Source organism: Alosa sapidissima, chromosome 9 (assembly GCF_018492685.1).
Source record: "Alosa sapidissima isolate fAloSap1 chromosome 9, fAloSap1.pri, whole genome shotgun sequence".
Lineage (NCBI taxonomy): Eukaryota > Metazoa > Chordata > Actinopteri > Clupeiformes > Clupeidae > Alosa > Alosa sapidissima.
Genome location: NC_055965.1, coordinates 33,478,056 through 33,490,741, shown reverse-complemented (window position 1 = coordinate 33,490,741; position 12,686 = coordinate 33,478,056). Strand labels below are relative to the sequence as shown.

General features: G+C 38.4%; 4 protein-coding genes across 4 annotated transcripts in view; all 4 read right to left on the bottom strand.

Annotated features, from left to right (window-relative positions):
• The window catches only part of LOC121718854 (zinc finger protein 665-like), a 1,212,449-nt gene that overhangs the window by 434,181 nt on the left and 765,582 nt on the right, over positions 1-12,686 (bottom strand).
• Positions 1-12,686, bottom strand: part of LOC121718796 (NACHT, LRR and PYD domains-containing protein 3-like) — an 800,724-nt gene that overhangs the window by 74,877 nt on the left and 713,161 nt on the right. The window lies entirely within an intron of this gene.
• LOC121718792 (protein NLRC5-like) overlaps positions 1-12,686 on the bottom strand; it is a 787,595-nt gene that overhangs the window by 160,345 nt on the left and 614,564 nt on the right. The window lies entirely within an intron of this gene.
• Positions 7,321-11,199, bottom strand: LOC121718973. 2 transcript variants are annotated; one of them, XM_042104453.1, is made up of 10 exons: positions 10,314-11,199; positions 9,337-9,387; positions 9,150-9,194; positions 8,995-9,059; positions 8,803-8,908; positions 8,686-8,710; positions 8,506-8,591; positions 8,282-8,347; positions 7,974-8,033; positions 7,321-7,621 (listed from the first exon to the last, which is right to left on the bottom strand). In XM_042104453.1, the coding sequence occupies exons 1-10, from the start codon at positions 10,395-10,397 to the stop codon at positions 7,340-7,342; spliced, it is 870 nt and encodes a 289-aa protein (XP_041960387.1). In that variant the 5' UTR covers positions 10,398-11,199; the 3' UTR covers positions 7,321-7,339. The 2 variants fall into 2 exon arrangements, with proteins under 2 accessions (XP_041960387.1, XP_041960388.1); XM_042104454.1 differs by lacking the exon at positions 9,337-9,387.

Sequence of the window (12,686 nt, the reverse complement as noted above, 5' to 3'; positions counted from 1 at the left end):
GCAGTCACGGTGCATCTGTGAATGGAGGTTCGTCTTTGCGACAGTGTCCACTAAGCATACAATGCTTATTACCCTCTGCCCAACATAGCTGGAGGTGCCAGTGGCAATAGTGATGATAGTGTCCGATATGGACGTGGTATAGACAGCAGGGGTTGTAAAAATAGGGCTCTGAAGAACTACAAAGTCACCCACTATATGGAACTGATTTGACCAGGCTACTTTATTTATTGTATAGTAGCATAGGGTTTGTGATTAGTAGCCTAATACTTTACTATTGTTGGTTTACATGTGACTGTCTTCCTGTTCATTTTTTATGTCGGTGAAATGACAAAAAAGAAAGAAAAACTGCTCAAATATGTTCAACATCTAGTATTTACTGAAATGTACATAATTCCCGGTGGTTACCATCCAGTGACGTCATAATATGCTAATTAGATGAGTAAATTTACCCCCTTTATAAACTTCTGTTCATACTCAATGATTTTCACATTTACAGTATTATCTCTGACCACTTGCAAGCCATGGCCAAAAAATCCATTTTTTTTAACCCTGGCGGCTAAAGGGTTAACCTCCGTCTATGGAGCGACGAATAAAGCTGTCCTCCCAGCCAGGCAACCCCATGTCTAAGTAAATGCACACATATCTGTGTTTATGCTATATTTTTATGCAGGTGAAACATGGAAAAGCAGTTTTAGAAAAAAAAAAAAAAGAGTTCTGCCATGCCATATGGCCACGTGACTGGGTCATGAAGGGCACTTATTGGATGTATGGTGGCCTTACCCACTTAAAAACAGAGTGAAATAACATTTTGTGGCCTACAATAGAAACATATCATTGGAAACATGTATTATTCTAGCTATATAAATGGCATAATGCATTTATGGATACGATTTTGTCCAAAGCGACACAAAACAATATAATAGCCTATTTAAATTTAACAGGGAACAAATTAAAATGTTGGTCAGACTATAATAAGGAGAATAGCAATATTAAATGCCATGCCAATTCAATCAATAGCCTATAATGGAATAAACAATGAAAATGAGGGGGCGGGGGCAATAATAAGCAATAATGTCCATTCAATCAATAACATGAAAACAATAGCATGGCAGCCTAATTGCATGTGCATCATTATGAGTAAAAATAAAGATAATATAAGAAAAAAAAGGAAAATACAGTAGTTTACTTTACTTTTTACAGTACTATAGTGGCGGTGTTGTGATTTATTTACAGTAATGCTTTGACTACTGTGATTTCTACAGTAACACATGGACTACTGTGTTTTTGTCTTGTGTTCAAGGTTTTACTGTAAATTTTACAACAGCTTACTGTAAAAAACATATACAGTACCGTTACTGTGAAATCTACTGTAAATTACTGTAGATTTCACAGCCATTTTTTACAGTGCATGATATGCCGCATTCCACTCAGCTAGTGGCTATTGGCTACCAGGCTCATATTTCACTTTTAATTGCAAACAGAAAATGTCTAGCAAGCATTATGTCATTACATGCTTCTATTTCCAAAGGAATGGAAGCTGTTTGTGCCAACTTAATATCATGCTTATCATTGTTAATATTGTGCTATACATGTGGCACAAACAATGTTAGCGTTTGTGGACTAGCCACAGGCTATATTTGAATGGAGCTGGTAAAAAAAAGATCAGAATGTGTGGACAGTAGCACACATTACAATGGGCTTAAAGTGACAGTGCACCATTTACAAATGAGTTAAACAGCATCAAATCTGTAATCTGTAGTCTTCAGAAATTAATAATTTAAAACAAAATTACTGTGTCATAATCTTTTTCAAGTCCTAATAATAATGCCATTATTGAGTGAAGAGTACCAGATGACTTGTTCAGGACTTGAAAAAGATTGGGACTTGGACTTGGACTCGACTTGGCTTTGACTTGGACTTGACTGCTAAGACTTGGGACTTACTTGTGACCTGCCAAACAGTGACTTGGTCCCACCTCTGGTTGAAAGCATTCGCATTTGGCAGTATGCTTTGTGTGCCCAAAATACAGTTGTTGGCGTTTAACACAAGAGAACAAATTTCAGACTGATTTACAGACATAATTGACAGTCAAATGGAAATGAGGCCTAAATCCATATGCATGCATTGATGCCTCGTTTTCAAAATAGATCTGTGTCTGTGTGTGTGTGTGTGTGTGCGTGTACAACGGACCCAAAGCTGCCATGTTTTTTCCATGTGAAGAGATCTGGATCTTCTTATATGGCCAAAGATGGCAGCTTTTGGGTCCTTTTTGTAGGTTAACTTCAGAGGTCTATTGGTCAAGAGGACGTTGAAAAAAATTGCAACTTTCAGAGAGACCCAATGCTCTGTATGCCTGGAAGCAGATGCAGTTCTTTGCGTTGAACACTAGAGGTCATTGTTAGGTTGTAATGTAGTATAGTCGATTGTGTGTGTGTGCAAAGTAACTGTAATAAGTCAGACGCAGCACAGCAGTAACGGCGTCATTTATTCTTCTCAAATCATCATTATAAGGTTTTATCAGCATTCTCAGTAGTTCTGAGATATTGAACTTCCACGTTTTAGAATTTCATATAGCCTATTGATAAGCGGAACAAGCCTCTTTAGATATAATGTCCAAAAATGCATACAGCTACAAGAAACACTTCACCTCACCTTATGAAGATGTCACATAATAAGAATATGTCAATAACTCAATTTTGACAAAAAAGTCAGATAGAACCTTATAATTCTAAGGGGACGACATATAAATCATGCGCTCCTGCCACCTATTGTAATGTTGCTAATGTATAGAAGACAACATCCCCCTTGTACGTAAGAATACCACAAATATATGAACAGGCATTTTGCTAGAACAGAAGGTATTATAAATGTCTTACTTTAGCACTCAAAACATAAGTAGAAATCCATATGTTAGAATGTGTGTGTGAGTGAAAGCTTGTGGGTCGTCTAACACAAGTAAATAAATAAAGTCAATAAAGTATCTATCTATCTAAGTAGGGGTTGCGTGAGTGTTCATGGTGTCAGGACTGTCAGGCTCAGGAACTGTGATGTCATCATTCAGTTCAGTGTCTCCTCTAGATGTCTTTTTAGCAGTGGGGGCAGGCCACCCTACTTGGTTTCTGACAGAAATTACGTGTAGAAACACAACCACAGCCTTTATTTGGTGCAATTATCTCCTTTACATTCTTTGGTTATAGTCCGCGTTTCACATAGGGCAGCTGTGGCCTACTGGTTAGGGCTTCGGGCTTGAAACTGAAGGGTTGCCATGCAGTTTGATCCCCGACCAGTAGGAAAAATGAGGGCAGGGGAATTGGTTGAGCACTGCTCTCCCATGCCCACATCCACGGCTGAAGTGCCCTTGAGCAAGGCACCTAACCCCTCACTGCTCCCCGAGCGACACTTTAGCAAGGCAGCTCACTGCTCTGGGTTAGTGTGTGCTTCACCTCACTGTGTGTTCACTGTGTGTTTCACTAATTCACAGATGGGATAAATGCAGAGACCAAATTCCTTGTATACGCAAGTATACTTGGCCTACAAACCTGATTTACATTTTACATTAACTATCACCGAAATGATTTTGCGCAAGTTGTGTGCCGTCACCAATTCTGCAAAATTGCTTCAATCTTATTTACTTTCGTTTCTAATCTACCAGTCAATCATTTTTACAGGAGCAGAGGTCAGTGAAGTGGCGGGCTGGCAGACATGGGCAGCATTTTAATTATATGTATTTAAAATACGTATTTAATTACTTTAGCGTATTTTGTCATTTGTATTTTGCAGGGTTGGAAAAACTCAAATGTAGTTTGTAACAAAATACTTTGAGGGATTGAGTATTTCAACTAAGCCAAAATGTCATCACTCAATTAAATATACTACCCGCTATAACCATGACAATAGGCAATGCTTATCATAAAGCCAAAGGCCAGAATCTTGGTGAATCTGGTTTTAAGAATAGGCTGGGTGCCTGGAGATGTCCCTTAGGCAATTCCCTACATTCAACTGTAAAGTTGACCTAAACATGTCATTACCTTTTTGGAAGAAAAGCATGAAATGTTTAGCCATTTTCCATTTTTCTTGCTGTGGTATGTCACATTGTGACCAACTTAAAAGTGTTAGATCCAACATTCTTCTATTACGATCCCTCTGAATATGTGTAAAGTTGAAAAAAAATGAAAAGAAAAGTCAATTGTGGGAGCCAAAATGGTCAACTTTATCACCCTTCTGTAAGGACAACATGGGGTGTAAACCAAATTTGTTTGTTTATGTCCATTTTTGTCACCCTGTAGACAACTTAAAGCCCCTTAGAACCCCTTAGAACATGTCAGGGAGTTGAAAGAAATTAAAAAGTAACTAGGAGCTTGAATTGTCAGGTGTGTTAAGTGCTACAAGACTAAAATTTGAAAACTATACAGATAAGATACAGAGGGAGAATATTAGGACCGTGGCCTTTGACCCCATGACCTTGAGTAGCTAATAGCTGATGTTCATTCTCACTACAGGACAGTATTAAAACTTGGATTTGGCATGAGGATTTATGTAAAAGGAGTAAGATCCGCATTTACTACAGGACAGTATTAAAACTTGGATTTGACATGAGGATTTATGTAAAAGGAGTAAGATCCGCATTTACTACAGGACAGTATTAAAACTTGGATTTGACATGAGGATTTATGTAAAAGGAGTAAGATCCGCATTTACTACAGGACAGTATTAAAACTTGGATTTGACAGGATTTATGTAAAAGGAGTAAGATCTGCATTTACTACAGGACAGTATTAAAACTTGGATTTGGCATGAGGGTTTATGTAAAAGGAGTAAGATCCGCATTTACTACAGGACAGTATTAAAACTTGGATTTGACAGGATTTATGTAAAAGGAGTAAGATCTGCATTTACTACAGGACAGTATTAAAACTTGGATTTGGCATGAGGGTTTATGTAAAAGGAGTAAGATCCGCATTTACTACAGGACAGTATTAAAACTTGGATTTGACAGGATTTATGTAAAAGGAGTAAGATCTGCATTTACTACAGGACAGTATTAAAACTTGGATTTGACGTGAGGAGTTATGTAAAAGGGGTAAGATCCACATTTACTACAGGACAGTATTAAAACTTGGATTTGGCATGAGGAGTTATGTAAAAGGAGTAAGATCCGCATTTACTACAGGACAGTATTAAAACTTGGATTGGACATGAGGATTTATGTAAAAGGAGTAAGATCCGCTGAGGTGTCCTGATATGCAGAAATAACGGAGGAGACGGAGACTAAGACCTCCCGGAGTGGAACTCTCTCCCGGAGTGGAATTCTCTCCCGGAGTGGAACTCTCTCCCAAGTTAAATCAGTCCGTATATTGGGACACCTTATAGGTTGTTATTCTGTTTATCCCCCATGTTGCCAGTAGGCATGCATTTATAGCACAACAAGGGAAATGTAGTCCAGTAGTTTAGGCACACCTGTTCAATTTGTTGTACTACTTACATTGGTTACGGAAAATGATGGTGGGTACTGGGTAGTTTGCTTTGTTACAGTTGATTCCACTATTGCGAAGCCTGCTTGTCAGTTCAATCACTGTTTACATTGATGGTGATTTCATTTTTTACCAGAACTACTTCATAGGTACCCCAGTGTACAGAATTAATAGCCCCCCGCCAGCCAATCAAAAATAGTATTTCTTGTCTCTTGGGGATACATTTCAATAATATGCCTTGTTAGTACCATGATTATTGTGTGGGTATTTTTGTATTTCCAAATGACTAATTACTTGTATTTTAACTAAATACATTACACACTTTTATTCTCTTGCTTTTAATTCCTTTTAATTTATTTTTATGCCTTTTTGTTTTATCCTTTGTTTTGAAGTGTTTATATATATTTATTTATTTTATTTTCTTATCCTTGGGAATTTATCATTTGGTTTTTATACTTTATAGTCTTTTAATTTATATTTATGCTTTGTTTTACCTTTTTAAACTTTATCGTTTTAAAATCTGTTTTATTCTATTTTACATTATTTAACTAGCCTATATTCATGGAGTATGGCACACCTGTCTATGTATCTTCAAGGCATATAGTTTCTGTCATTCCTGCTCTAACTTACTCTAAAGCACTTTGGGTCATCTGTCGTTCGTTTAAATGTGCTATACAAATAAAATGACTTGACTTGACTTGACTTGTAGGAAACAGTAGCTGTTCTCTTTTGAGGTGTCTCTCATACAGACATTTAGGCAGAATGCACACAGAGGAGCCTGAATCCACAGTCAGCTCCATGGGCACTGAAACAGTCTCAGTCTGAATCCACAGTCAGCTCCATGGGCACTGAAACAGTCTCAGTCTGAATGTTAAATATTCTTGGCAGATGCCACATGCTCATGCAAGTAGCCTAGGAGGCTACAGTATTTGAACTTCAGGCATGTCAATTTCACACACAAGGCGTGTTTGTGATGAACGACACACTCTCACAAAGTTTCCAGTCTTGGGAATGGATGAGCATGTATAGAGTTCCCTTGTCCCTTCATAGGCTACATTGTCAAATAGAAGGCTGAGCGTTTCTGGAGTTCAATGAGTGTTAGGCCTAGGCTACTATGCATGCATTGGACTTTTACAATAACACACAATTTTGTTGGATTTGCTCATTTTTCGAGAGGGACCTGGCTGCAGACCTCTGGGGGAATTCTATTAGTGGAGCTCCACTCAATAACGGAAATACGTCACCTCCACTTGAATAAGGAAGTAGTCGCTGAAATAACGTGAGACCTCAGGTTTGTGTTATTTGTGTATTTGATATATATATATAATTAAATTAATTGTATATAAATGAACATTAGGTATTGTGATATTCCGTTAACTTAGGTAATTTTACGTTTTTCGCGTTTTTCCTCTGAACATCGACCGATCGTAACTAATGCAGAAAACGAATTAGCGTTACGTATTAACATTGTTTAAGATCATGCTCCTCCACTAGGCTTTTGAGGTAGTTTTAATAAAGATACCAAAAGCAATGATTTATTGTACTGTTGTGTGTTGTAGTTCTGTTGTTGTTCGAAGAGCATGTACACAATGTAGATAAAAGTAAATGGTGTAAGTAGCCTATAAAGTCACTGGCAACAGCAGGACCAGAACAGATGGCACATTTATAGGAATACAGTAGGCTACAAGCAATACAGTAGCCTAGCGTGTGTGTGAGAGAGAGAGATGTGTAGCATACAGTACAAGCAATACAGTACACTTGAACAGATCTAAAAACAAAAGTTTACATTTTGAAATTGAAATGAAGAATCAATAGGAACCAGAATTGATAAGTAGAACTGGAATCAGAATCAATGTTATTTGAGTTTTTTATTTTTCATTTGGAAACGATCTTTGGACAAATGATGTCATTGCCCGAATGTGAAGTTCGTCCCGTACATGAATAGAAAATGTTTCGTGATCTTGGACGGTGGTAAATTGAAATGTGAACAAATTCATGTTTTCAACGTCCAACTGGACAAACTGTCTGGCCAGCACCTCCTCCTGCTCTTCCGCCTCCATGTCCAACACCCGTGGCAGCCAATATTTATTTTTTATCAGCCCACTGTTTTCATTCAACCAGTCTGCTGCCTTTTTTGCCTCTTCGAAGAGCTGAGCAACAAACATTAAAAGGCAGTTCAGTCAATTAATTTTTTTTAGTGGAAGGAACATTGCACTACCATGCCAGGCCTACGCCTACCATGCTCTCACTTGCTTGATGCCTCTCCTGTGTGCAGCAATGGACACTTGTGTACTGTAGGTCTATGTGGGGAGGTCAATAGATGATAATGCATAAAACAGTGTTAAAACATCATAGATCGAATGCGTGTCTATGCAAGAGCCTGTGTTTGTGGTGGTGGTGGTGGTGTGTGTGTGTGTGGAGGGGGGTTCTGTGTTTTAGCGGTCTCAGTAATTAAGGATCTGCATTGACCTGATGTTTAATGTGCAATATATAATCCCTTACCCATTTAGTGTTCTGGTAGTCTTTGCTGAGCTCCTGTATCTCACGCAAACGCTCTTCTCTCTAATACAAAGACAGACATTGTTCATAAGAGTCCTAAAGTGAGTTCACATTCATACTTGAGGTTAGTTGAGATACAACATAGAATACAAATTAAATAGAAATCAACATTGTTAGGGTCATTGTCATCCAGATTGGGTGGTTCAAACATCATAGATCTAATGTGTGTGTCTAAGAGAGTGACTGGATGTGTGGTGGCGGGTGGGTGGGGGTCCTGATTAATGTTTGATGTGCAATATATAACCCCTTACTTCCTCACAACTTGTGTCCTCACATTCTTCATTGAAGTCCTCTAATTCACTGAAACTCTCTTCTCTCTAAGATTGAGACAAACATTGTTCATAAGAGATGCGAGTTCACATTAACACTTGAGTTGAGACACAACTTAGAATTACAATGAAAAAAAATAGAATAGACAACAACTTTGTTTGGGTTATTGTCATCCAGATTGTATGGTTAGTGAAGAAATAAACACCTGTTCAATGGAGACACAGCTGTCACACTGGACTGTTGGAGCTGCTGTTGGGGCTGTAGGAGCTGCTGATGTTGCTGCTGGTGGCCCTGTTATCACAGTAATGAAAAGATGTAAGGTAAAAAAACTGAGAATGCTGCAGTTAACATTACTTAAACTGTCGAATTGAGGCAAGACACTTACCAACTATTATCTGCCCATTACCATCCTAAAATGACAAAAAAAAAAAAATGTGTAATGTGTACTGTTTGTCATAGCAGTTTTATGCTACTATCTCTGCACAATTCCACATCATAGTACCATAGTGTCCAGCTTCCTTTTTCGTGGCACACGGAAAACAGGTGCCACACTACCGTCTGCCGTCTTTCTGCCCTCCTCTGTGAAATGTGCGAATCTTCTTCCATGCCTGTAATTGAACAAATACATGTTTTGTCCTTGCATTTCTCATTTCGATTGAATAGTTATTAATACAGGATTATTCACAAATTATACCCCTCGATCTCCAGATTCTCCATTAACACTGTGCACCACCACCTCCTCAGGTAGGGCATGTCATGCTAAAGAAGAAAAAGTTACAATGCATGGAAAAGGCGCAATATAATGATTCAATGAAATTAAATTTACCACATTTGTTAGATAGCACTTACTATGGAGAAATCAAATGGTGTCTCCAGGGCGATGTACCAAGCATACTGTCAATACAAAGAAATATTAATGGCTCCATGTTTCAGGTGTAAATGTGCTTGCATTAAGCTTAAAAACAGTGTTCTCTGTTACACTGTTAGTGTGCCTAATGGGCATGGTGTGTTACTAAATGCAAGCTTAGCAACTCACCATGATCATGAAAATTCCACAGTCAACACCAAAATGTTGCTGTGGGAGGCCCTGTAACATGAAGAACATGCGCAATGAATAATTTTAGTAATTATGTTGTTTCCTAATTACATATGCACTAATTCTTAACTGTTAAAAAGCGTTCTTACGCACAGATTTTATCTTAGACCGTGCGTATGCTCAAATCCATGCCAACGCTCAGATTTATAAAAACCGTCTTTGACGTGGAAAAGTGCTTATCTCCACGTCAGGTTCTTGACGTACGATCATTTCCTTGTGGTAGGCCTAATGCCGGGGTACTGCAAGTAATCTGAGGTCTAAGTGCGATGCATTTTCAAAATTCCAAGACCAACGATCTCATGTCTTTCTTTACCATATGCATGATCAATATCAGAAGGTTTTTAAAGTCGTTTTTGGACGCAGCTTAATGTTTGACGTATAGTTAACATCAGATGGCATAGGCTAGGCCTATACAATGTTTTCAATATATCATTTTACATAGGCTACCGTTTTTAGGCCATTGATTTCATTAAAACATATGCTAATGATATTGATGAGGGGGTGTTTACAAGGCGGAGACCTAAAACCATCCGGCTGCTCAAAAGTTGACGTTCATTTGTGATTTATAATGGGCACATCTGGAAGGGTGGCGTACGCACGTTTTTTTTGTGCGTACGTTCGTTTTCTCTGAATCACACGTACGATCATTTCAGAAATGATCTAAGATCAAATGAAGGATGGTTTCTACGCAACATTTTTATAAATGAGGCCCCTGGAAGAGTGGCGTACGCACGGTTTTTTGTGCGTAGCCTACGTTCATTTTATCTGAATTACACGTACGATAATTTCAGAAATTCCACAAATTTGATATACTGTAATGTCAATTTGCAACGTTCTGTGTAACCTACATGTATGTAGAACTAGGCCTACTGCCGACATCGAGCAATATGCCGTTTCAATTTGTAATGGCACTCGACCTTAATACAGCCATCCGTGCGCGTAGCTGGAAAAATGCTTAATGCTGGTGGGCCAGAGGTGGGTCGGTGAACACTCTTCCTCATCACTGATGATCAACATGGGTGCACTGCAGGGCTGTGTTCGGAGTCCTCTTTTGTTGTTTCATCATGGAGCATGTGGTGTGAGTACAGCATGTGCCAAGATAAGGTCAAAAAACACAGGAAAGTAAGTGTGTACTTACAGCAGTGCAATATCGAACAGCGATGTACTGTACTGTGTGTGCATGAGCCTGAAACATTGACCATGAGTATGGCAGGTGCCAAGAACCGGTCCAACACAAGAAAGTGAGTGTGTACTTACAGCAATACAACATCAACCAGTGATGTAGTAGTATATGCTGGACCTTGTAGGCCTACTATTGACTATGATGCGGTGTGTGTCAGTGTGGCATATGTGCCAAGAACAGTTTTAAAACACAAGAAAGTAAGTCCCCACTTATTGTACAATTGACAACATTTATCAGTGAATTGGTGTGTGAGTATGGCATGTGCCAAGAACAGTTCAACAACACAGGCAAAGTGAGTGTGTACGTACTTAAATACAATATTAACCAGCGATTTGTGTTTGTTGAAACCTCAACCTCAGCAGTGATCATCAACACGGGTGTACTGCAGGGCTGTGTCCTCGTTTGTAGTCGCCACGTAGAACATGTAGTGTGAGTAAGACAGGTGCCAAGAACAGGTATAAATATAATACCAACCATGTTTGTGAGTGTGCCATAAGTGCCAAGAACAACAAAACAGGCAAAGTGAGTGTGTACGCACTAAAAATACAATACCAACCAGTGATGCACTTACTGCAATGTCAACCTGTGATGTAGTGTTTTGCACGACCCTGAAATATTGATGCAGTTTAAAACACAGGCTAGTAAGTGTGCATACTGCAATATCAACCAGTGTGTGAGTAACACAAACAGCAGAGTAAACTTGGTGTGTACGTAAAATGTGTGTGCAAAGAACAGTTCAAAACGACTGACAAAGTGAGTGTGTACGCATTAAAATACAACACCAATCAGTGATGCAATATCAACCAGTGTGTGAGTAACACAAACAGCAGAGTAAACTTGGTGTGTACATAAAATGTGTGTGCAAAGAACAGTTCAAAACGACTGACAAAGTGAGTGTGTACGCATTAAAATACAACACCAATCAGTGATGCAATATCAACCAGTGTGTGAGTAACACAAACAGCAGAGTAAACTTGATGTGTACGTAAAATGTGTGTGCAAAGAACAGTTCAAAACGACTGACAAAGTGAGTGTGTACGCATTAAAATACAACACCAATCAGTGATGCAATATCAACCAGTGTGTGAGTAACACAAACAGCAGAGTAAACTTGGTGTGTACATAAAATGTGTGTGCAAAGAACAGTTCAAAACGACTGACAAAGTGAGTGTGTACGCATTAAAATACAACACCAATCAGTGATGCAATGCTTGTGGGTGTGGCATAAGTGCCAAGAACAGTTTAAAAACACAGGCTAGTAAGTGTGCACTTACTGCAATGTCAACCTGTGATGTAGTGTTTTGCACAACCCTGAAATATTGATGCAGAGCTTGTGGGTATGACATGTGCAAAGAACAGTTCAAAACAACTGTCAAAGTGAGTGTGTACGCACTAAAATACAACACCAATCAGTGATGCAGTGCTAGTGGGTGTGGCATACGTGCCAAGAACAGTTTAAAAACACAGGCTACAAAGACAACGAAATGCAGTTTGTGTCTAACCAGAACGGCAAAAAAGTGCAATGTAACACACAAAGTTTAGACAGGTGGTGCATAGGCAGAACAAGAAATATAGCACAGTGTAGACAGTAGTATGCAGTTGGTTTACAGAAGGTGGTTTAGAGTAATATAAATTAGATATAAATATGTGCAGTGTATTAGCAGTTATCTTATAAGAACAGAACAAATATGGCTATGTAATATGAACAATTTATGAACGTGTACAGATATGTGCAATGTAGTAGCAGTAACAATATAATAGTATTAAGAATAATATAAATATATGTAGTGTATTAACAGAATATGTTACAGAAAAATAGAATAAATATGGATATTCAGTATGAACCATATAGACAGATATGTACAGCTATGTGCAGAGTGTCAACAGTACTATTGTAGTGCAGAAACAGTAACATTATAAGAAGTAAGAATAAGTGTATTCTGCAGAATGGATAGTATGAAGAGCAGTAGAATATGTAAGTTTAATTAATACAAGTGTAAAAATACAACACAAGTGTAAAAATACAACACCAATCAGTGATGCAGTGCTTGTGGGTGTGGCATACGTGCCAAAAAAGAAACATGACTAAAGTGAGAGAAAATGATGC